Source organism: Aotus nancymaae, unplaced genomic scaffold, assembly GCF_030222135.1.
Source record: "Aotus nancymaae isolate 86718 unplaced genomic scaffold, 86718_ANA_hifiasm-v0.15.2.pri h1tg000004l, whole genome shotgun sequence".
NCBI lineage: Eukaryota > Metazoa > Chordata > Mammalia > Primates > Aotidae > Aotus > Aotus nancymaae.
The window spans coordinates 35,483,673-35,509,783 of NW_026988415.1; the positions used below are offsets into that span (position 1 = coordinate 35,483,673).

The 26,111-nt window shown below is 38.6% G+C and overlaps 2 protein-coding genes across 2 annotated transcripts in view; one reads left to right on the top strand and one right to left on the bottom strand.

Annotated features, from left to right (window-relative positions):
• LHFPL1 (LHFPL tetraspan subfamily member 1) overlaps positions 1-25,715 on the top strand; it is a 207,849-nt gene extending 182,134 nt beyond the window's left edge. The window contains exons 5-6 of the mRNA XM_012451770.2: positions 10,107-10,182; positions 25,629-25,715. The gene's annotated coding sequence lies outside the window, so the exon portion shown is untranslated. The remainder of the gene's footprint in view (positions 1-10,106; positions 10,183-25,628) is intronic.
• On the bottom strand, positions 3,808-9,770 carry RTL4 (retrotransposon Gag like 4). Its single transcript, XM_064383877.1, is given in 3 exon segments — positions 3,808-4,742; positions 7,742-7,817; positions 9,720-9,770. Coding segments are annotated over 3 exon segments (1,062 nt in total).
• Positions 25,716-26,111: the final 396 nt, after the last annotated feature.

Below are 26,111 nucleotides of genomic sequence, written 5' to 3' on the forward strand. Positions count from 1 at the left end.
ATAGTTCTTGTGACTCTAGTAAATGGTGTAACTCACTTCTGGGACTCTTGGTTTTGAAATGGGGTCAGTGACTCTTGCCCTAAGATGACATTGAAGATCCATGACACTAAATTCTCTTGAAGGTTTTTCCATTCACTTGGTCAAATGAAGTTTGGGCCATCATAGGGAGGCAATGAAACAGGCCACCAATGTGACACCAATGTGACAGGGTTATACAGATATGAAACAAACACACAGAACCCTTTTAAGGGCATGAGATGTTAGATTTTGCCCAGATGGTGGTAGAAATTCTGCATATACTAAATTCTTTATTTTGCTTCAGAGATGAATATTGTGGTAGAAGATCTAGAAATGATCTTCTAGAATTCAAAAAAAAGGGTGATGTTTGTTGCATCATCCTGCATAAATCTAAGGACGGTGACAGTATGGGTCTTGTGCATTGTCATCTGGACAGAATGGAAGTGGTGAGAATGAGGCCGGTCATACACTTCTCCCTCTCTAATGGTGTATTTCAGTGGCTCATGTCTACAATCATGTGTTATGTTTCATCCATGCCAGATTATTCTGACAGGTAGACTGAACTATGAAATACTGTAAAAGGCAATTGCTTATGGCAGGATGCAAGTGAAGGAAAATGCAGAAAGTGAAAACTGTAGGTATTTAGGAATTTTCTTACAGCTATAGACAAATGAGGGAGATAAGGGAAGTTGGCTGACTGTTGGGGAAAAGTTCCCAGGGAGGCCAATGTTCAGTAGACTCACGATGATTCACACTATGGTGCTGACTTTGCGAAATGAGAATCTTATTTTTTTCAGTGTACTCAGAGGTGATTAGAATCAGGATAGATGCTATTTAAACCCACAAAAACTGATGTATAAGACAAACACCAATTTATTCAATTATAATGAGAATTAAATCTGAAATAGGCTAGAACATTCATGTCAGCTGGTTAGCAAATTTTCTCTCCATAACAAAGTTCATAAGGGAAACTAATTACAATCAAATTACTTTGAGACAATGGAATCATTGCAATGGGGTTAGGTGGCCATCTTAATGGCTGACACAAATTGGGATGGCCATTGCTGGGATGGACACACCAAATAGTCTGCTGGACAACAACTCATCTCTGAATCTAGGGGGATTACCAATGTTCTTTTTATTTAAGTTCTTGCTTTTCTGTGCTCCGTGAATACTATTCTCTCATTAACAAATTCTTCAGACTTATCATAAAATGTTTAGATTCTATCTCGTCAAGTGGCATCAATATGGAGCAGATCTGCTTCCTTAAAGCTATAACCTTGGCTGGACCTGGTGGTTCCCCAAGCCATTGCAGTTGTTGACTGTATCTTTGAGTAGATTATAATTCATCTGTTCTCTGTAGATTCTAAGTAGTTTTACTCTCATAGAAATTCATATAGTTTTAATTTCTGAGGACACACCCTTGTAACTCTCTTTATGCTAAATCATGAGTCATTCTAGTTGAAAAGGACAGCATATAATGAATGGTGTCACTATAACAAAAATTTTGAATGGGTAAAATAGTTGCCAGTAGACAGTAAAGCATTATTTATTCCAGTATCTCATTCATATGCTCAGTCTGGCTGTTGGATTGTATTGTATAGTGTACAAGAGATCTTTGATTTGAAATACCTCAATAAGGGACCCCCAGAAGTAGAGGGTGAACTGAAGTTCATAGCCCTGGATTGGTTATATTTTCTGAGAGACTATGAAGTCTGAAGGTTTCTAGGGAAAGAAGGTAACATTGCTGCAAAGAGAATACCCAAACAGGAAATAAAGTAATGTATCTTTGGGAAAGAACCCAAAATGATGAATTGTGGCCCTAAAATAAGAAAAGATTGTTGATTTAGACAAAATGAATGTTCCTCTCAGCATTCCAAGACCATACTGGGTTTGGTAAGGAAAGTGACTAGAGGCCATGAGGTTAGTCCTTTCTTATAGAATTGATGGAGATAGATCAAAATAGTTCCAGGTAATTTCAGAGTCACTCTAAATTCAATAGCTCTACTTGTTAGAGGATCTCATACAATCCCAGTACTATAGTCAGAATTTCTTAGCATAACTGGAATATGTTCACTCAGGTCTCTGTGGTGGGAGCATATAGAGTAATTTGGTTGTATAGCATGCCGTTGTTAAAGAAAACCCTTTGTGAATGCAAATAAGATTGGCACAGTGGCTAGCAAGGCACTAATGGGTGAAAAGATTTGTTTGTTGGTGCTATGGAATGACAGTAGTAAGGTTCTAGCAGGTTTAAGCATTGTCAAAGTTAGCACAATTCTCCAGAAACAAAGCCAAAGTACAATGGCATTTCATGTTCTGAGAGGCCTTGATGGTTGCTAGGGAATATGTGATTACTGATATTTCTCCAGGATATCCATTTTGGGGGCATACATCAGCAACAAGAAGCAGGGAACAGAGGGCTGTCAATTACCAGCAAACAGTAATCATCGCTGAAGTCTTAACACGTTAAGGAGTTGTGTCTTTCCACATAACACTACTTTTGTTCAGAAGCATCAGGAATCTATACACAGAGCTTGTGTGTACTAAGAGTACAGCCCAACACAAATTTGTAAACTTTCTTAAAACATAAGCGATAAAACCCCGACTTCCCAAGTTTTGTGCACAGATGGTTTCAATGTATGTTCCCCAGGATTTTTCAGATGAGATAGTTTAGGAAGTTGTTTGCCATTCACTATTTTTTAAGATCCTCAATTAGATGGAGGAACCAGAGGCGGTCCATGAAGGTAGAGCTCAATATCAACAGTAATCCTAGATGGTGACTACACTGAGGCTTCTAGAGTCAGTAACTACTTCAGGGTCTGGCTATCAGTGGTGATTTATTTGGCTAGATCCTCTGTCCAAGGCAGCAAGAACATGCTACAGACATAGTAATTATGAGACGCCTTCCCCAACTCTCACTAAATACCTTTCAGAAATTCTTATCCTAGAGCATATTTACTTGGCTATAAGACATGATGGAACCTCAAGTAGGGATGTTAGAGAAGAGAGGAGTAAGCTGGAAACATGTACCTTTTTTTGATGGGCTAGCCCACAAAAAAAGGGACCAACAGTTCCATGCAGTGTTCAAATGCCCATACAATCTGGTTTGTAAATAGCCAGGAGGTTCTGTTTGTTGGGAAAGCATGAGTCTTTAGATGGAAACAAAATACATGGCTCTATAGAAGGGTGGCAGAGCTGTGGTTCCAGGAAGGTTGATTTATGCTGAAGCTAGATCCTAGTCAATAGGTGAAGCATGGTCCAAACTCTAGGAGGAGAATATTAGCAGAATATAGGAATGTCATTTGGACTTCAGCCAAAGGTCCTAAGCCAACAGGAAACTAGGATACAGACAAATAAGGGTGAAAGTGAAGGCTTGGGTTCAATTATAAGCATACAAGATACAGGACTTGGGCCAACAAACTCAACCCAGATCTCCTAGATGGTGACTACTTGAGGATAAGGTTCCCAATGCACTTCCATGGTTATTTTCAGTGGCTTAGACTGGGCAAAGTTTTGCCTACAGGTTTGGTACCCTTGGAGAATTAATTCCAACTGCAGAAAGTGCCTGTGAATTGTTTTCATCATTCTTGAGTTAGGTTTGGTGAGGGGTCACTTGCCAAGGAACAAGATCTGATTGTTTAAATTCTCTAAAGCATTTTAGTTCATAACTGCCTATAAAGTGGTATCACAGTTCTCCATTTGTATTTTAAAAGTTAATACAGGATATAAATTGGTAAGGGTGGGAGTGAGAGGGATATAAGTTTAAAAAGTGACTTTCCTGACCTCTTCTTACTGGTGAGCTGTGTTATTTGTCATTGCTAGAGCTCGAGAACGTTTGGCAAGGCAATCTCTTGTGAAGTGACCAGATTGATTGCAGTAGAGGCACAACTGAGTTTCTTGTTGGTAGGCTCGTTTGGCTGGGGTGAGAGGCAGCTGGCCTTCTCGCAGCTGCATAGGCCCTTTTTTGGGTGGTGGATCTGTGGGGCTAACGAGGGCTTGGTGTTGGATCAAGGAAGTCAATAATGGGAACTGGGTCTCTGACTGTAGGAGCTCTGGCCTGACACTATGCTTCTTGTCCAACTGAATGCACTGAGTGATCAGGTCTGGAAGATTGTCCATGATATCTGTGACACTCTCTTCATCCTGGTTGGGACCAGCTAGTGCCTTTTCAAACCGACCATTCTGATTGGTTTCATTACAGATCAGATTTTGAGCAAAGAGCTGGAAAGTAGCAGGGTCCTGTTGAGAGGAGTTGTCTCCTTTGTCAACCTTAGCATTCATTAGAGGATTCATTTCCTGTTTTGTGGGTTCACCAAGTGACTGCTGGAACTCAAGAATAAAATTCTCATATTGCTTCAATAAGATACTCTTGTCAGGCCCAGATATGATCCCATAACTTTCTAACTTCTGAAACAGGTAATAAAAAAAGAGCTTGATCTGGGCATCATTTGCAGGATTAGAGATCTGGAGAGCTGTTAAGTAGGTTGTCACCTGAGCAAGGAACTCTGAGTGACTGGCAGGGTCACCATGAAACTGGGTGAGATGCTCAAGTCAGTAGGATGCAGGCATCACTGTGGTGGCCAAGACAGGCATGACTTGCCTCCTTTTAGCAAGGTTATCCAGGGTTGGATACTGCATTTGAGGCTGTAGAATCAGATTCTCTGCCTGAAGAATTGTGCAATTCTCTGGAATCAGGTGGGATTGAGTAGAATTGAGCACTAGTACTAGAAACCAATGAACAGACAGTGGATTTGCTCTGTGATCAGAGAGGCAGTATCATGAGGAAGTAGCCAAAGCTGTTAGCTATGAAGAAGACACTAGGAGATGCTAACAGCTGAATTGGAGAGATGCGAGAAAGTGTTGTCCACCACTCAATGTTGCTTCTTCTTCATGGAGAAGGCCAATGTTCTGCATTTGGAAGAAATAAATTACCTTAGAATACAAAAAGGACTTGGGATTAAAAAGATATATACGACAGTCACAGTACTTTTCTCTCCTCCCTCCCTTTCCTCGTAATATAACGGCCATTTGTCTCAGACCAAACCTTTGTTCTAAAGCAAGCTTGGTCAACCTGTGACCACATGCAGCCCAAGATGGCTTTGAATGCAAAGCCATACAATGCCCAATACAAATTTGTAAACTTTTTTAAACATTATGAGCAGCCCAACACAAATGCATCCCAACACAAATTAGTAAACTTTCTTAAAACATTATGAGATTTTTAAAAGCTCATCAGCTATCATTAGTGTATTTTATATGTGACCTAAGACAATTGTTCTTCTTAAAATGTGGCTTAGGGAAGCCAAAAAATTGGACACCTCTGTTCTAAAGTATCATTTTTTCCATCAGTGAGTCAAAAAATTTGACAACCCAAAGTGATCTCAGGAGATCATCCAGGCAAAATTCATAATTTTGCAGATAAGAAAATGAGACCCAGAAAGGTAAAGATACTTTCCCAAGGTCACACAGCTAGTTAATATCACGGCTGTCATGCTCATCATGGCTGCTGTCCAAATGGTACTTCCCTCAAGACCATAAATGTGCTCATTTGTATACACTGCTTGGACATGATGATGGTTCAGGCAACTGGCTCTTTAAAATGTGATGTGGGAACAAGTGGCATTGGCACTACCACAAAGCTGTTAGAAATGCAGAATCTTGGGTCTCACCCCAGAACTACTAAATCATTTTTCACACTTTAATAAGATTCCCAAGGTGACTAGAATGTGTGTTAAAGTTTGAGAAATGCTGCTTTAAAGAGCACTTAGCTTGAGTTAGAATAATCACTGGTTGGACTTGACCACTAGTGCCCCAAGCCTAGCCTGCATTGCTGTAGGGATATGATTGCTGTGATGGCAGTTAATCCATGTTTTCTATCTTTCTAGTCCCTGTCTGAGGTCGCATTTTCTTGCCATGGAAATGGCATGCAAGACTAAGAGTTAAGGTTGAGAACCTAGCAAACAAGAACTGAATATTTTTAAAAGTAAAAAGATCAAAATGTTCAACAGTCTTTCCAGCATTGGTAACAAAAATAAAGCAACCAGTAAAAGTTAAAAACAACTCCAAACATATGATAGCAGTTGAACTATTCTGCACTTCAATTCCTCTCATTGCCCTTTCCCTGTGTAGCATATTATTTAAATGTATTTAAGTTGTCCATTGGTGGAAAAAATATGTATCATTGAATCTTCTAAAATGTAAGACTTGACTCCCTTAGGTTTTATTTGATGGTTCCTTTTCTCTAGACCTATGACAAAATTATTGGCAGACAAATAGTATGAGATTGGAGGCCAGAAACATGAATCCAACTACTAGCATTAATCAGTTGGATGACCCTGAAGAACTCATTTGGGTCTTTGTTTCCTTTTTTACCTAATGAGGATTGCTATTTTGCTTGCCTCAGAAGGTGATTACATCAATGAGATAAGAGAGTGGTGCTCTGAGCAGCAAAAAATGAAAGATTTACTTCCAAAATGTTTCCAGTGTAGATGAAAAATGGCCGGTGGTGAGACTCTGCCCTTACCACATATTGTCAAAGTAGGGAGATACTATCACACCCTTCTTTTTAATTTCCTTTCCATATCTCACCCTTCTAATTTCCTGATCTGTCTTCCAGACATCTTCCACTTCCTAGGTGCCCATCAGTAAGTTCATTTTTGCCATTCCAGCTAGGTGTCAATTGATAGCTAAGATATTGTTTGATAAGGGTTAATGATTGGCTTTTCTCAGGGCATTTACTGTTCATTGAAAGTTTAATGTCATAAGAATCAACTCAGACCCAGCCCCTAGCAATTCTGATTCAATAAGTCTGGGATGGATCCCAGGAATCTGTATTTTAACAAGCTAACCAGTTGATTTCTGATGCAGGTGGCTCTTGTGCAAAACACTGTCCAGATGAATCTCAAAGAATAAAGTATTATTAGCAGTGTCACAGAGAAGTAGAGATTAGGAGAGGACATATTTGGAGGTAGAAGTTTGGCCCTCAAATAACAGAATGGGTGGTACCCTATTCTACCTCCACATGAAGCACACGAAGAGTCCACACTGTCTTTCACTACTGCTCATCTCTCCCACGTGGTACAGTTCAACAGTTAAACATGTGAGTTCTAAACCCAAAGTGATCTGGTTTGATCTATGAGCTGTGTGAATCTGAGCAAGTTGTTTAGCCTCTTTGAGAATCAGTTTCCAGATTTTAAAATGGACATGATTATAATACCTGCTTTCTAATGTTATGAAAATTAAATGAGATGAAGAGAGATTAGCACAGCTTCATGCATATAGCAGGCTCTCCATACGTTTTATTTTGAGACAGAGTTTCACTCTATTGCCTAAGCTGAAGTGCAGTGGCATGTTCGTGGCTCATTGGAGCCTTGATCTCTAGGGCTCAGGTAATCCTGCCACCTAAGGCTCCCTGGTAGCTAGGACTACAGGCACATACCACCTCACCTGGCAAATTTATTTATTTTTTTTGTAGAGATGAGGTTTCAACATGTTTCCCAGGCTGGTCTTGAACTCCTGGGCTCAAGCAATCCATCCTCCCAAATCCACCTATTTTGGCCTCCCAAAATGCTGGGATTACAGGCATGAACCACTGCACCCAGCCTCCATAAATGTTAGCTATTATTATTGCAGGTTCACAAGCTGTTATCTGTGCTTTAGCATTTAATTTTTTTCAGATTTTTAGAAAGGTAACACGGAGTATGTACTGTTTATTATATAATACCTTCAGCAATGTCTGGGAAACATCCCATAATTAAGCCATTAACATTCCTGTAGGAAAAAATGTCTGAATATTCATACTAAAAAGGATAAAGAGTAAGTTCATGACAATTCAGGTCATGCCGTCAAATGAGTTTTGGCATAAAAATAATGAAAAAAAATTGCTTCCATTTTATAGAGCTTTATAATTTCACAATTGAGATAAGAGATTACAGACCTTTACATTATTGTAACCATGTCCTTTGATTGGAAACGTGAGATTATAAATTTCCCTTCCTTTCCTTGCCTTCTCTTTCCTCTACTCTTAGAAGCTCCAGAATCCAGTTGAGTTCTGTTTCTTTACAGAATTATGTATTCAAGGTGGTACTGCATTCAATTTTCTAATCATGTAGCACTGGTGAAACACTTGCTAAGATTATAAGCATTAGCCCAAATGCAAATCATACAATGGCACTGTTGTCAGTGGCAATTGCTTAATCCCTCAAAGAAAATCTACCTTGCCTTATCATTTTGGAAATTGTTCTCATTTTAGAGGTCAGTGGCCTTATATTTGATTCCCCTAGAGGATCCTGGGACAAAGCCTGCCAGTCCAGAGGTGTTCCAGACCACAGCCTTGAAGAGACAAGGTGGAGACAGAGCCAAAATCTCGAATACATAGGCTTGAGGGATTAGATTTATGGGCTCAGGCAAGGTCTAACACAAAACTGCATACATTTATCTTTTATTTAATAGGTATGTGTTTCAACTACAAAAACAACAAAAAATGGGTTTGGTAAATTATTGGAAGTCATTTTAGTGTCTGTATTCGGTCTGGCTCAAAGCCATAGTTAACAGTTTCCTTGAACAGAAAACTACTTTACTCTGGAGTCCCCTGAGATCCCACCTGAAGAAGAGCCTGCAGTACCCAGTTGCTTATAAGAAAGGTTTTTGACTTTACATTGCTTTAATTTCAAACTGTTCTACATAATCTCTTGGAAGAGGAGCTTTGACCTGGGGTCATGCAACTACCCAGAGCGGTTGTGTATTTCACTCTTGACCTCCAAACCTTCTGAGGACTGCTGTGGCCACAGAAGCTGAACTGAGACATAAATAACTCTCAAGGGGTGACCATAAGGGCAAGCTGTTTGGACTTGTCTGGAGACCTGGGTATGGGCCTAGCTCTGCCACCATCCAGATCGACGGCCACAGGGGCAAATCACTCACTCTCTCTGGGCTTGCTTCTTTACCTATACAATGAAGGCATTGGGCTTCCCAAACTTTAAGCACACATACAAAATTCTGATTCAAGATGGTTAGCAGAAGACCTCAACATTGAATTTGTTACAGTCCTTCCAGATGATATTGAAGTAAGAGGCCTTTACATTTTACCTTGTGAATATTGGGTGACTGACCACACAGAGCACCAACATTTGTCAGAGGTTCTCAAATTTCAGGGTACAACAGAGACCTCTGGGATTTTAACATGCAGATTCTTGGGCTCACTCTTGGAAAGTGTGATTCAGTGGGTCTGAAAAAGACCCTATCATCTGCATTTTAATCAATTTCTGCAGATGATGTGGTAGAAGTTCCCTTGATAGCACTTTCAAGAAATTCTAGGTTGAATATTCTCAAAAGGGCCTTTATGTTTCAACATTATCTATATTTTTGAAAGTGGAAAATATTTGGCTCCAACAGTAGCCCCTGAAGTACATGATATGTGGATTGCTTCTTTTCATGGCTCTATCTGAGTCTTCATAGGCCCTTGTAAACAGTGGACTGGTGCAGGTCTGTCTCAGGCACATAACATGTAGCTGGCTTAGGAGTAAGAGAGAGAGTAGCAGTTAAGCTGAATCTGCTCTCAGGGCTTTGTGGATCTTTCTGTAAAGTATGCACTGCTCTCTTCTTCTCTGCCTGGGAATGAGATAGAAAAGCCATCCCTACATCCCCTTCAGAGCTAGAGCAGCCCAGCTGAGGGTCAATTTGGCCATTGCTATGTCTCAGACCTCAGAACTTTCTTTAAGCTTCAATATTCCTTCTGGCTCAGCTGGACCCATGGCGTAGCTTCTTATGAAGTTAAAAGTGTCATGAACACTCTCAACAGTATTTCCTGTTACATTTCCTCAGTTTTCCTTTTTAACATGCCTAATTCTTTTAGGGAACCACACTTGTTCTATCATCCTTCCTCCGCATGGGCTTCATGGTCTATGTGGAAAGAGATTTAAATCTCAAAAAATCCACCTTATATTCATTATTTCATCCCATCTTTACTGTAATTTCCCAGTTCAGAAAACAAAATATTGAGATATTAAGTCAAGTGAAAGAGGAAGGGAAGCTTGGTATGTAAATAACTGGCTCCAAAGGACTCTCATGTGGAATACTTGTTCTTACAGACAAGGAAGAAGCCATCCAAAGATACCATTGGGAAGATGGAGATGGAGATGGAGATGCGAAGAGTGTCTCCATGAAGTAAGTTACCAGTTCTATATCATTGAGAAATAGCAGAGCTAGGATTACCACCTGATGGGGAGTTAGAGTAGGGGGCTGAAAGAATCAAAGAAGAAGGGGCATCATGAAGAGAATCTGGTCCTTTCAAACACATAGATTCTATAACTTGCCTGAGCACACAGCTAAAAAGTGGGTGAGGAACTGGCTGTTAGTTTTCTGCAATCTACAATATGACCCACAGACCCACAGCCAACCTGAATCTTACCATTATGCTCATCATCCCTCTGTTCCTGTTCTTGGAGAAGATTCAATGACTAAGATATAGCAATGGGGGTTTACCAATATGAGGACTTAATTTGATTTCTCCATTCCCAATGTGACCATAATTTCAAAAAGTACATGCTGTTTGTACATGTGCAATTGTACATGTTTACTTGAAAGTAAATAATTGCAGAAAGAGTGGAAAAATTTTGACCCGCAGATTCCAAATTGTCATATAATGAGCCCATAAATTTGAAATAAAAGGTCTTTTCTTGCGTTCGTGCTCCCTGCTGTCTCTTTCATCTTTAATTCATTAAGTACAGTTCACTTAGTGCTGAGCACCACTTGCAACTGATGAGATGACAGAACATAGCCTACTTAGATTCAAACTATTTTTTCGATTTCCAGGTCACTGTGGCACATAAGCAATTTGTGGCCCTGGTCAAGGTAGGGAAAGCTTAATATAAGCAACTTAGGATTTGTCATGTTTTTTGACTATGAGAATCCTCTGTGATTTTTACAGATGAAGAATTTGAGGCTTAGGAAATAAAAATTAATTGGGCCATGTCTGTGACTCTGTGTTAACATTCCAACCTGAAACTCTTCTTGGCCTTTCTCTCCTCTCTAAGTCTTGACTATGAGTGAATGTGGAATACAGGTATAATAGAGTATGGGGCAGAAGCAACGTTATAATGTCATTTAATAATTGGTAACATTCCACACATGTGAAGAGCATTTCATGTGATCTGAATATTTTCCTACTGTTCCATTTATCCTTTCAACAAGGATAGATATCCTTTAGAAAACTCTTCAGTAAGGATAGATATCCTTTAGACAACTCTTTTTTTTCAGAAGATAAAACAAAGAGTTGTCTAAAGACATATAGTTACTTAGTACTAAATTTGGGACTAGAATCCTCCACATTTGCTCCTAACACCATTATGTTCTGGAAATAGTTTAAAATAGTAGAAAAAATTCATGGGCTTTGGAGTTAGATGGATGTTGGATTAAAATCCCAGTCTAGATTCAAAGCCCAACCTATGAGACCTTAGACAAATTACCTAAGACTTAGTTTTCACATCTGTGTTGCAAGAAACTATATGTATTTACACATAATTGAGATAATATATGTAAAGTTCCTGGCATCCAGCAGATATCAACGATAGAAGCCACTGTTTCCTAGAGACACAGGAAGGTTGCCTACCAAACATCTTTGCCACTAGCTCCAGTTTCTATCTGAGAATCCATGTTTTTCTAGAGAAGGTGATTCTGCCTGAATTTCTTGGTATGGAGCAAGTGACTTAAACTAAGCCAGTTAGCATATTACTTGCTCTAGTGTTTCTCTTTTGCAACTCTCATATAACTTGCAATTAGTTATTGCATGCCTGTTGTCCCTATTAATTCAATATGGCAAAATTTAAATATGGAAATTATTTAATTTTATTTCTGTATTGCCAGGGCCTACTACTAACAAACGTCCTTATACATAGAGGCGCTCAGAGATTATTTCTCGAATTTATAAGATCTGTCCATAGCAGCCATAGTTAGAACTAGATTTTAGCAGAAGTGGTTTTACTGTTACCCATTCGCCATCTCTTGTTTTATTATTCCCCCCTTTTTTTTTGTTTGACATGGAGTCTCACTCTGTCGCCTAGGCTGAAGTGCAATGGAGTGATCTCAACTCACTGTAACCTTCACCTCCTGGGATCAAGTAATTCTCCTGCCTCAGCCTCCTGAGTGGCTGGGATTACAGGCGTATGCCACCACACTGGGCTAACTTTTGTATTTTTAGTAGGGATGGAGTTTTGCCATGTTGGCCAGGCTGGTCTCAAACTCTTGGCCTCAAGTGATCCACCTGCCTCAGCCTCCCAAAGTGCTGGGATTACAGGCATGAGCCACTGAATCTGGCCTATTCCTTTATGTAAATGGAAAACCCATCCTTGCTCCAGTGTATCTCAGTATGTTTTCACATTACAGATGCCTAAGTTAACCAGAGAGAAATATAGAAAAAGACTGGTGGCCGTGGGAACAATGCTCAGGAGACAGATGTCCAAGCTGTGGACTTCAGTGGTTTTAGCCAGAATAGTGATAAACAGCAGCCTTGGAGACCCTCGAAAATATGTTTTGTTTGGATGAATGGGTCATTTAGTTTGTGGCTGCTCTCCTCTTAGAAGAGTTTCAAATTAGCCCAGGGCCTATGTCAAGATTATGTAGAAGACTTGGAATAAAGCAAATGCAATATAATCCAAATAACAATTGTCTAAAGGTAATGGTATATTCAACCACCCTTAATGAAGAAAAGGAGAATTACCTATATCTCATGTGTTGTGCCCCATGCATAATTGGCCCACAAGTTTGAACAGTGGAGCAGATTCTGGGGAGTGGAAAAAGACAAAATAGGAATGGGTGGGCTTCTCTAGCAGCCCAAATAGCCTCAGCAGCTGCAGTCTTCCTTCTGCAGGATTACTACTAGAACTCTTCCTTTTCATTGGCTGACATTTCTCAACCCCTTGACATTGTGACAGATACAGGGTTGTAGAGCTTTGAGCTCTGCTAGTTGCTAGCTGTGTAACATCAGACAAGTTAATCTCTGCAAGCTTTATTTTCTGTATCCATGAAATGTGGCCAATAATACCACAGAAGGTTGTTCACTTATTTATATAATGAATTTTTATTGAATATTTGTTTTATGCTAGACACTTTGTTGAGAACTGGGAAACAATAATGAGCCCTCACTGAGCATGGACATTCTGGAATTACTGAAGCAATATAATGGAAACTCCTTATCTCAGTACCTGGCTCATAACAGCTATTTAACAAACAATAACTGTCATTTTAATAGTCTGAGATCTAAGGATGTGTTGATTACAGACCTATGCTCTGGAGTCAGATCTGGATTTAAGTTCTTGTTTAGAATATTAGCTCCATAAGAACTTGGCCAAGTTTTTTAACCTCACATACCTTAATTTTCTCACCTACAAAATAACTAATAATGATCATAACTTTCTTATAAGTTTGGGAAGTGCAAATAAGAGTAGATGTGAAACTTCCAGCAAGTCCCTCCTCTAAGGGCTAACAACACTGGTTTGAAACAGGTTCAGTTGGATCAAAAACAAAAAGCTTTTCAAGGAACATGTGTCTTGAGCTGCTTGAAATTTGTCTAGAGCAAAGGAAAGTAAATGAAATAACTATTGTTAGAAGGGCAGATAACTCTGATGGAATTCTAAGTACAAATGTTGCAGGGAAAGACAATTTGTAGGTGACAAGCAAAATCTTCCTTCTTCACACCCATCACAGGTGAGAAAACACTGTCACTATATTTATGACCTTTGCTTGTAATAAACTCAAAATGACCCCTTTGTAAAGTCCTTCTGTCCTGAGTCCCACATTTCAGCAAGGCCATGTCTACTTCTCTAACCTTACTAATAGTTCATATTTTCAATAAGGCTTGGCTCAAGTAAATTAAATTGAAATGAAGAAAACAATAACACAAAAGATCAATAAAACCAAAAGTTGGTTTTTTGAAAAGTTCAACAAAATAGATAAATCTTTAGTGTGACTAAGAAAAAAAGAGAGAAAACTCAAATAAATAAAATCAGAAATGAAAAATGAGACATTACAACTGTGGAAATTTGAAGGATTATTAGTGCCTACTAGGAGGAACTATATGTCAATAAACTGGAAAATATAGAAGAAATGGAAAAATTTGTAGACACACATAACTTACAAAGAAATCTAAAACCTGAACAAACAACAAAGAATGAAATCAAGCCATAATAAAAAGTCTCACAATAAAGAAAAGCCTAGAACTCAATGACTCTACTGCTGAATTTAAACCAAACATTTAAAGAAGAACTAATATCAAATGTACTCAAACTATTCCAAAAAAGAAAGGAGGATGTCCAAATGTTCCTTCTACCCAAAGCAATCTATAGAATCAATGCAATAGCCATCAAAATACCAATGGCTTTCTTCATAGAAATAGAAATAGTAATCCTAAATTCTACATGAAACCACAAAAGACCCAGAATAGCCAAGGCTATCCTGAGTAAAAAGAACAAAACTGGAGGAATTACATTACTCAACTTCAAATTATACTACAGAGCTATAGTAACCAATACAGAATGGTACTAGCATAAAAACAGAAATGTTGGCTAATGGAACAGAATAGAGAAATCAGAAACAAATCCACACACCTACAGTGAATTCATTTTTGACAAAGGTGCCAGGAACATACACTGGGGAAAAAATAGTCTCTACAATAAATGGTGCTGAGAAGCGTGGATATCCATATGCAGAAGAATGAAACTAGACTCATATCTCTCACCATATATAAAATTAAATCAAAATGAATTAAAGACTTAAATCTAAGCCCTCAAACTATGAAACTATTAAAAGAAAACATTGTGGAGACTCTTCAGGACATTGGACTGGGCAAAAATTTAGAGTAATACCCCACAAGCACAGGTTGACTAAAGCAAAAATGGACAAGTAGAATCACATTAAGTTAAAAAGCATCTGCAAAGCAAAGGATATAATCAACAAAGTGGAGAGACAACCCATAGAATGGGTTTTTGCAAACTAAAATATTTACAAACTACCCATTTGACAAGAAATTAATAACCAGAATATATAAGGAGCTCAAACAACTCTATGAAAAAAGATCTAATAATCTGTTCAAAAATGGGCAAAAGATTCAAATAGACGTATCTTAAGACAGAATTGAAAAACAGACATATGAAAAGGTGCTCAACATCATTGATCGTCAGAGTAATGCAAATCAAAACTACAGGGAGATACCATTTCATGTCAGTTAAAATGGCTTATACTCAAAAATCATGCAATAACAAATGTTGGCGAGGAAGTGGAGGAAAGGGAACCTTGTTCACTGTTGATGGGATTGTTATTTAGTACAACCACTATGGAGAACAGTTTGGGGATTCTTCGAGAAACTGAAAATTGAGCTACCATATGATTCAGCAATCTCACTGTTGGGTATATACCCAAAAGAAAAAGAATCAGTATACGGAGGAGATACCATACTCCCATGTTTTTTTTATATAATATATATATTTTATTGTACTTTAGATTCTAGGGTACAAGTGCAGATCATGCACAATTGTTGCCTAGGTACATACATGGCAATGTGATTTGCTGCCTCCATCCCCCTGTCACCTATATCTGGCATTTCTCCCCATGTTATCCCTCCCCAACCTCCCTACCCCCACTGTCCCTCCCTTAGTCCCCCCCAACAGATCCCAGTGTGTGATGCTCCTCTCCCTGTGTCCATGTGTTCTCATTGTTCAACACCCACCTATGAGTGAGAATATATGGTGTTTGATTTTCTGTTCTTGTGTCAGTTTGCTGAGAATGATGATTTCCAGATTCATCCATGCCCCTGCAAAGGACACGAACTCATCATTTCTTATGGCTGCATAGTATTCCATGGTGTATATGTGCCACATTTTCCCTGTCCAGTCTATCATCGATGGGCATTTGAGTTGGTTCCAGGTCTTTGCTATTGTAAACAGTGCCACAATGAACATATGTGTGCATGTGTCTTTAAAACAGAACGATTTATAATCCTTTTGATATATACCCAGTAATGGGATTGCTGGGTCAAATGGAATTTCTATTCCTAGGTGCTTGAGGAATCGACACACTGTCTTCCACAATGGTTGAACTAATTAACACTCCCACCAACAGTGTAAAAGTATTCCTATTTCTCCACATCCTCTCCAGCATCTGTTGTCCCCAGATTTTTTAATGATCGCCATTCTAACTGGTGTGAGATGGTATCACAATGGTGGTTTTGATTTGCATTTCTCTAATGACCAGTGATGATGAGCATTTTTTCATGTGTTTATTGGCCTCATATATGTCTTCTTTTGGAAAGTGTCTGTTCATGTCCTTCACCCACTTTTGAATGGGTTTCTTTGTTTTTTTCTTTTAAATCTGTTTTAGTCATTTGTAGATTCTGGATATTAGCCCTTTGTCAGATGGGTAGACTGCAAAAATTTTTTCCCATTCTCTTGGTTGCCAGTTCACTCTAATGATTGTTTCTTTTGCTGTTGAGAAGCTCTGGAGTTTAGTTAGATCTCATTTGTCTATTTTGGCTTTTGTTGCCAATGCTTTTGGTGTTTTGCTCATGAAGTCCTTGCCTACGCCTATGTCCTGAATGGTTTTGCCTAGGTTTTCTTCTAGGGTTTTTATGGTGTTAGGTCTTATGTTTAAGTCTTTAATCCATCTGGAGTTAATTTTAGTGTAAGGTGTCAGGAAGGGATCCAGTTTCTGCTTTCTGCATATGGCTATCCAGTTTTCCCAACACCATTTATTAAACAGGGAATCCTTTCCCCGTTGCTTGCTTTTGTCAAGTTTGTCAAAGATCAGATGGTTGTAGATGTGTGGCATTGCCTCTGAGGCCTGTGTTTTGTTTCATTGATCTATATCTCTGTTTTGGTACCAGTACCAAGCTGTTTTGATTACTGTAGCCTTATAGTATAGTTTGAACTCAGGTAGCGTGATGCCTCCTGCTTTGTTCTTTTTGCTTAGACTTGACTTGGCTATGTGGGCTCTCTTTTGGTTCCAAATGAAGTTTAAGTGTTTTTTCCCAGTTCTGTGAAGAGGGTCATAGGTACCTTGATGGGGATATCATTGAATCTGTAAATTACTTTGGGCGGTATGGCCATTTTCATGATATTGATTCTTCCTAACCATGAGCACAGAATGTTTCTCCATGTGTTTGTGTCCTCTCTTATTTCCTTGAGCAGTGGTTTGTAGTTCTCCTTGAAGAGGTCCTTTACATCCTTTATTAGTTGTATTCCTAGGTACTTTTTTCTCACTGTTGAATTAAGGCCTTCTCTGCATCTATTGAGATGATCATGTGGTTTTTCTTTGATTCTGTTTATGTGGTGGATTACATTTATAGACTTGCATATGTTGAACCAGCCTTGCATCCCCAGGATGAAGCCTACTTAATTGTGATGGATAAGTTTTTTGATGTGCGGTTGCAATCTATTTGCCAGTATTTTATTGAAGATTTTTGCATCTACATTCATCATGGATATTGGCCTGAAGTTTTCTTTTCTTGCTGAGTCTCTGCCGGGTTTTGGTATCAGTATGATGTTGGTCTCATAAAATGATTTGGGAAGGATTCCCTCTTTTTGGATTGTTTGGAATAGTTTCAGAAGGAATGGTACCAGCTCCTCTTTGTATGTCTGGTAGAATTCGGCTCTGAACCCAACTAGAGCTGGGCTTTTTTTTGGTTGGTAGGTTATTAATTGCTGCCTCAACTTCAGCCCTTGTTATTGGTCTATTCAGGGCTTCAACTTCTTCCTGGTTTAGGCTTGGGAGGGTGCAACTGTCCAGGAATTTATCCATTTCTTCCAGCCTTACTGGTTTATGTGCATAAAGTTGTTTGTAGTAATCTCTGATTGTAGTTTGTATGTCTGTGGAATCAGTGGTGATATTCCCTTTATCATTTTTTATCGCATCTATTTGATTCTTCTCTCTTTTCTTTTTTATTAATCTGGCTAGCGATCTATTTAGTTGATCTTTTCAAAAAACCAGCTTCTGGATTTATTGATATTTTGAAGTATTTTTTAGTGTCTCTATCTCTTTCAATTCTTCTCTGATCTTAGTTATTTCTTGTCTTCTGCCAGCTTTTCAGTTTTTTTGATCTTGTTCCTCTAGCTCTTTCAATTTTGATGATAGGGTGTCTATTTTATATCTTGCTTTGTTTCTCATGTGGGCATTTATTGCTATAAGTTTTCCTCTAGACACGGTTTTAAATGTGTCAGAGATTCTGGTACATTGTGTATTTGTTCCCGTTGGTTTTTAAGAACATCTTTATTTCTGCCTTCATTTCATTGTTTATCCAGTCAACGTCCTAGAGCCAGTTGTCCAGTTTCCATGAAGTTGTGTGGTTCTGAGTTGGTTTCTTAATCCTGAGTTCTAATTTGATTGTACTGTGGTCTGAGAGACTGTTTGTTATGATTTCCATTCTTTTGCATTTGCTGAGGAGTGATTTACTTCCAATTATGTGGTCAATTTTAGAGTAGGTGTGATGTGGTGCTGAGAAGAATGTGTATTCTGTGGATTTGGTGTAGAGAGTTCTATAGATGTCTATTAGGTCTGCTTGGTCCAGATCCGAATTCAAGTCCTGGATATCCTTGTTAATTTTCTGTCTTGTTAATCTGTCTAATATTGAGAGTGAAGTGTTAAAGTCTCCCACTATTATTGTGTGGGAGTCTAAGTCTCTTTGTAGGTCATTAAGAACTTGCTTTATGTATCTGGATGCTCCTGTTTTGGGTGTGTATATATTTAGGATCATTAGCTCTTCTTGTTGCATTGATCCTTTTACCATTATGTCTCTTTAGATCTTTGTTGCTTTAAAGTCTATTTTATCAGAGACTAGGATTGGAACGCCTGCTTTTTCTTTACTCTCCATTTGCTTGGTAAATCATCCTCCATCCCTTTATTTTGAGCCTATGTATGTCCTTGTACATGAGATGGGTTTCCCGAATACAGCACACTGATGGGTCCCGTGTTTGTAGTAGCTCTGTGCACAATAGCCAAGATTTGGAAACAACCTAAAAGTGTCCTTGAACAGAGGAATAGATAAAGAAAATGTGGTACTTATACACAATGGAGTACTATTCAGCAATAAAAAAATAGTGAAAATCAGTCATTTGCAACAATATGGATGAACTGGAGGTTATGTTAAGTGAAATAAGCCAGGCACAGAAAGACAAACATCTCATTTTCTCACTTATTTGTTGGATATAAAAATCAAAACAATTGAACTCATGGAGATAGAGAGTGGAAGGATGGTTACCAGAGTTTGGGAAGGGTAGCAGAGTGGAGTTGGGGGTTGGTGGTAGAGGTGAGGATGGTAATGGGTACAAAATAGTAGTTAGAATAAATGAAGAAGGCCTAATATTTGATAGCACATAGGGTGACTATAAATCAATAATAATTTAATTGTAGACTTAAAAATAACAAAAAGGATATAACTGCATTGTTTGTAACACAAAGCATAAAGGCTTGAGTGGAGACATACCCAATGTTCCACAATGTGTTTATTATGCAGTACATCTCATGTACCCCATAAATATGTACACCTAGTATGTACCCACAAAAATTACAGGTAAAAAATCATTTAAAAAATAAGACTTAGCTCTTTCCCCTTTCTTGTGTTTCTGTGTCTTCGATGACCTCTGTATTCAGGATGCTGCTGTCATTGGCACTTGGACTATCAAAATAATAGCTGGGGTTGCAATGGGATGTGACTCTGTGCAGAAGGTTGGCTTTTAAAATCCTATTATATTGGTGCTATAATTTACATACAATAAAATTTACTCATTTGAAATGTACAGCAATGAGGCCAGGCATGGTGGCTCATGCCTGTAATTCCAGCACTTTGGGAGGCTGAGTTGGGTGGATCATTTGAGACTAGGAGTTGGAGACCAGCCTGGCCAACATGGTGAAACCTTGTCTATACTTAAAAAAACAATACAAGAATTAACTGGGCATGGTGGCAGGCACCTGTCATACCAGCTACTTGGGAGGCTGAGATGGGAGAATAGCTTGAACCCAAAAGGCAGTGGTTGCAGTGAACTGAGATCTTGCCACTGCACTCCAGCCTGGGCAACAGAGTAAGACTCCATCTCAAAAAAATAAAAAAGAAAAAAAGAAAGGAAAAAGGAAAGGAAAGGAAAGGAAGAAAGAGAGAGAGGAAAAAAAGAGAGAGAGAAAGAACGAGAAAGAAAGAAAGAATAAAAAAAGAGAAAAGAAATGTATAGCAATGTGTTTTTGACAAATGTATACATCTGGGTGACCACCACCACATTCAAGATACAGACTTTTTTACTACTCCCCAAATTTTATCATGTTCTTTTGCAGTCAGTTCCTCCACACCCAGCCCCAGTTACCCACTAATCTACTTTTTGTTTACATGGATCTGCCTTTTCTTTTTTTCTTTTATTTTATTGTACTTTATGTTCTAGGGTACATGTGCAGATCATGCAGGGTTGTTGCACAGGTACATACATGGCAAGGTGGTTTGCTGCCTCCATTCTCCCATCATCTATATTTGATCTGCCTTTTCTAGGTATCTTATATAAAGGGAATCATATAATATGTGCACTTTTTGTCTGGCTTCTTTCATTTAGAATGTTTTAAGGTTTACCCATGTTGTGGCACATCTCAGAATTTTATTTCTTGTTGTTGCCAAAAGTATTCAATTGTATGGCTATACCACATCTTGTTTTACTTGTTGATGGATATCTGAATTATTTCCAGTTTGAGGCCATTACAAATAAAGCTGAATTTGTACAAGTCTGCATGCCTACATAAATTTTCTTGTTTACCCTAGCTTTACTAAGATATGATTGATAAATAAAATTTTATCTATTTAAGGTATACATAATGCTATTTTGATATGCATATGCATTGCAAAATAATTACCACAATCATTTCTTTTTGCTTAAATATCTAGGAGTGGGTCATGAGGTAAGTCTATGCTTAACTTTATAAGATACTGCAAACTGTTTCCTAAAGTGGCTGTACCCTTTTGCATTCTCACCAGCAGTGTATGAGTGTTATAATCACATATCCTTGCCAACATGTGGCATTTTCAGTCATTTAAAATTTATTTGTGTGTGTTTTTACAGATGCTCTTGAAGGGCCATGAGCCATTTGCTCTTTCCCCTATTGGCTGCTCACTATAATCTCTATCCCACTGTCTTTTGAAAAATATTTTAAGAAATGGTAGGAAAAGCTTAATTGGGAGTAGGGATCAGGAAAGCTGTCTTTACATATCCAGAGAGCTTTTGTGGGGAAGAGGAGGCAGTCTAATTCTATGAAGAGCAATAGCAGTAGTATGTAAGATGCAAGGTAGCATATTTGGGAATCCTACAATATAGAACCTTCTAAGTTTAGAACTGCCTAACAATAGAATGAACTTTTTCATTAAAAAAAAAAGGTTCCTATCATTGGAGGTATTCAAAATGAGACTGCATTAATAGTTCGTGGAAATGTTTCAAAGAAGATTCATGTACCAGATAAATGCTGGTTGCATGTACTCAAATGTTTCTATGAGAGTGTAAAGCTAATAGTATCAAAATTTTGTGACTTCCGACTTTTCCTATCTGTTCTTTGCCCTTTTACCTGACTTCTGGCTGACATCCAATTCCTAATGCTTTAGTACAACAAATGGCTGGAAATCAATCCCTGTTAAAGTTATTTGGGTTTTCCTTTCCCAGAGTGTCTGAGTTGTAGTACATTTTCCAAATAAGAAGCTGTAATGGTGAAATTTCAGGCAATGGAACAGTCAGTGAATAAGATGTTTTGGCTATAATTTCATGCCTGTCACCACTCATATTAGACATAGCACCTAAATCATCATTTAGTCTACCTACTGGCTAATAATGTAAGCCTTAAAAAGAAGTCAAAGAGACAGAAAGCAAAGCTCCTAAATATGATTTGCAAAGCAGGGCAACAGATGAGGACTAACAAACTTCTTCTCAGCTTGGTTTTCACATCCGCATAGACCTGACTATCAAAAATTGTCCATCTGCCAACCCATTTTTGTATCCAACACCCTCTAGCCCTGATATGGTACTGTATGTTTTTAGAATACTGCTTACATCAACTGACAGCTTTTTAAAATATACCCATCAAGAGTGATGTATCTTTTATTCATCTTCACACTTTAAGTGTCTGTCAGACTGTCAAGTCTTCCTATCTTCTGTAAGGATGTATCATCACAAAGGAAACTGGTTGTGACCTGCCACCAAGCCTCAGAGATTTAGTCTGCAGGAAGGCCCTGCAGAGCTGTGCCAGTGTAACTTGTTCTCAAGCCATCTGATCTCCTTCTTCATAAAAAATAATCCAAAAAAGAAACAATGAAATTGCATCAAGGAAATGTTGATTTAACTTGCATTACAAGTGAATGAAAAATGGAATCAATATCCCTAGGGATAGCTAAAGAACCAGCCATCAAATGGGTTTGAGTTGACTTAAGAGTGAAGGCAGTGCATTGAGCTAGGCATCCTCAAATGTAGTAACTGTATGGAGGAAACTCATGTTCCTTTCTTCCATCTTTTTTTCTGTCCAAATGGCTTTTAATAATTCTCATTTGCAAATATCTTTTCCAGGTGTGTCAATTTGTGTTGTTATATAGGAGTGCCCGAGGCTGGGTAATTTCTAAAGAAGAAAGGTTTATTTGGCTCATGGTTATGCAAGCTGTACAAGCAGCGCAGTGTAAGCATGTGTATCTGATGAGGGCCTCAGGAACCTTTCAATCATGACAGAAAGAGAAGGGGAGCCAGCATGTCACATGGCAAGAGAAGGAGCAAGAGACAGAGGAGAGAGATGCCAGACTCTTTTGAACAATTAGATCTCACAGGAACTAATAGAATAAGAAGTCACTCATTACCTAAAAGACAACATCAAGATGTTCATGAGGAATCCATCCCCATGACCTAACACCTCCCAACCAGGTCCCACCTCCGACCTTGGAGATGAAATTTCAACATGAGATTTGGAAGGGACAAATATCCAAACTATACCAAGGGGTATTGGCAGATTTTTCTTTACAAAATCACGTGAGAAGTATCTAGCATATGGGTAGTATCATCTCAAAACATAAAGTCCCCTTGTTTCTAGGTCATTCCAGGAAGATGTTTAAGACTCAGAGAGAGCAAGTGATGGACTCTTGAGTAATTCAAGGAGAAAGGAATGAAACTCTAAACTCTTTATTACATCTAACTCCAAACCTCAGAAAGAGTGAGGATTGAGAGTTCACATAGCAACACTGGTGTAAGTCGTGATTTGAGTAACTCAGGTTTGGCCATCACAGCAGAAGATAGAGGAATGCTGAAAATTGGCCATTACTCTCACCGTGGACATAGAGTTTTCTGGAAGCAAGACTGTGTTCCAGCTCCCCATATACCCTACTTTTGATAGTCATGTAGATGAGGAATTAATCTGGTGAAAGCCCTTATGACCTTATGAGTACTGGCTCAAGAACAGGTGGAGTTGAGGCCTATGGTGATGACTGTAAGAAACTGGAGCTATGAGGAACTGAAGAAAGCTGATATGTTTACTTCCTTGTTTCTGGGCTTCATAAAGACAATGGTTTCCCCCAGCATTTATTATTTTAAAGGTTACTAGCTTCGACGATTTTCGAAGTGACTGAATTTTGCTGGGATGGGGCCTCCGAATTTAACACTCCCTATTACAGGCTTTACCACTTAGTTAAGGATGAGTGGCATAAAACAAGCTTTCAATTCAGCTTAGTTGAATGGCTCCTCTGGCCCATCAGCATATTAGGAAGGAACTTTTGCTCAAAGCTCTGGGTAATTAGTATGACAACCAGCTAATTATGACTTAAAATAAATCTACTTATTGACCATGTGAAAAATCTCTAGGATCCAGAATCATGACCTAAAATCTACTTGTCTTCATAAAGATGAGTATGACAGGGGAGCTCTGAGGTCTAAGGAGCACTGGGAAAAGAGTTTGTTCCCCTGGAGTAGGGAAAGTGATTCTGAGCAGGGCAAACCCTAGTGGGCCAGAGTAGGACTTAAGTTGGAACTTGCAGTCTCACTGCCTACTAGGGAGACAAAGCACATTTCAAGATGCTTCTGTGCCACTGCTGCCACCCATGGGCTAGAACTACAAGTCTTAGTCTGGAGGAGTCCAGGATTGGGGGCAGAGGAGGGCAGTGATGGGAAGAAAGCCATGCTGGGAACTGCAGTAGTGTTGCTTCCAAGTTCATTGGAGCCAGCTGCAATGCATCAGGATACTCAAGCAGCCTTATGGAGAGGTCAACGTGGTAAGGAGCTGAGACCTCCTGACAACAACCAGCATCAACTTGACTGCCATGGGAAGAAGCCATCTTAGAAGTGGAATCTCTGACCTCAGTCAAGCCATCAGATGACCACAGCCACAGCTGATATTTTTACTACAACCTAACTAGAGACCCTGAGCTAGAACCACCCAGCCAAGCCACTCCTGAATCTTTTACCCACAGAAACCATGTGAGAAAATAAATGTTTGTTGTTTTGCCTTCCCTCCACACACAATAAAAGATGAGTAGAAGTTTACTAAAGACAGAAGTCATCTTTAAAAAAATGATCAAAATATGTACCTACTTGCTGAAGACCCATGGCCTTTTGTACCAACTTACAAAACAGGCACTAAGCCCGCCTACAACAATGCTAAAAGAAACCAAACATCTGATGGATATGGATGTCAAAGAAAGGCAAGACATAACAACCTGTACCACCACCACCACCACCACCACCATGACTTACAGAGTGTCTACTTTGGGCCTAATACTGTATTTCTTTTACATCTGTGATTTTATGTAATAATAAATAATCAAATAAAATCATTCTTATCCTCATTTTGCAGAGGGAGAAAATGATTCCGAAAGGTTAGTGGCTTGCTGCAGCCCCCTCCATGAGTAAGCAGTAGGGCTGAGATTCAAACCTAAGTCTGTCTGACTTAAAATCCTTATATTCTTTTTAAAATTGTTTTTATTATATATTGACAAACTGTTGTTGTACATATTTATTGGGCACAAAGTGGTATTATGAATTTAAATACAATATAGAAAGATTAAATTAAATTAATTAACATCTATTACCTCAAATATTTAAGATTTTTGTGATGAGAAAATTAGAAATTTATTCTCTTAGTGATATTGAAATGTACAGAACTCAATTATTAGGTATATTCACCATGCTTGCAATTGATCTAAAAAATCAAACTTATTCTTCTTGTTTAACTGACGCAAAGCTCTATATTCTTAACTAATTATGCTGGACTGCCTGTTGGAGTTGATCTGGTGAAAAATATGCTGGTATTGAGAGAAGCATCAAATTCTTAATTGGTAGATTCCCTTGAGTTCCTAACTTGTTACCTCTTCATCTTTCTATCTATTGTCTGCCAAATTGTGTCTGAGACAGGAAAGCAGGTAGAAGATAATGGCCCAGAAGAAATCAGGCATGTATGTTCGGATTTAATAAATTTGGAGGCTTTTCTGCAAACTTGTTCTTCATCTCCGTTTACTTTCATTGGTATATGAAAGACACTGGTTGTTCCTGTTTTACAGATGACAAATTCAAAGGATAAAGTATCCTCCATGATGGAGCCAAAATGCCCTAAACACTATTCCATTGTTTCTCATTTCATAGGCTATTCCGTGGCTGCCACAGAAGCTCCTGGGTGACTACTGACTTCTTCTGGGTGGTAAGGATCTGTTCCAGCCAGCAGAATTAATGTTTAAGGACTGTTCTGGGTTTAGCAGACCAAAGAGACAGACTGAAAGTTATGGTTAACAACAGGCTTTGGGTTATACTTCTCACATCTGGCGTGCTGCAGAAGCCAGTGGAAATTTACTTTGAAAGTTCCATGATACAAAAAAGAAAATTGGTCCTCTTCTCACAATTGGAGAAAAAGTGATTTATCAGGGGCTGCCAAGGAATTTTCTGGTTATTCACATCTCCTATCAATTAGTATAAATATACATGTGTAAAAGAACAACAAATTATATATTTTTTGAAACACTGTTTTCTGTTCATGAAGCGACTGGTAATTTTATAAGACCTATTGATTTTTCCTAAAATAACATGATTTAGTCTTGAACTCCCATGCCAACAGGTGAGAAGGCAAGGAGC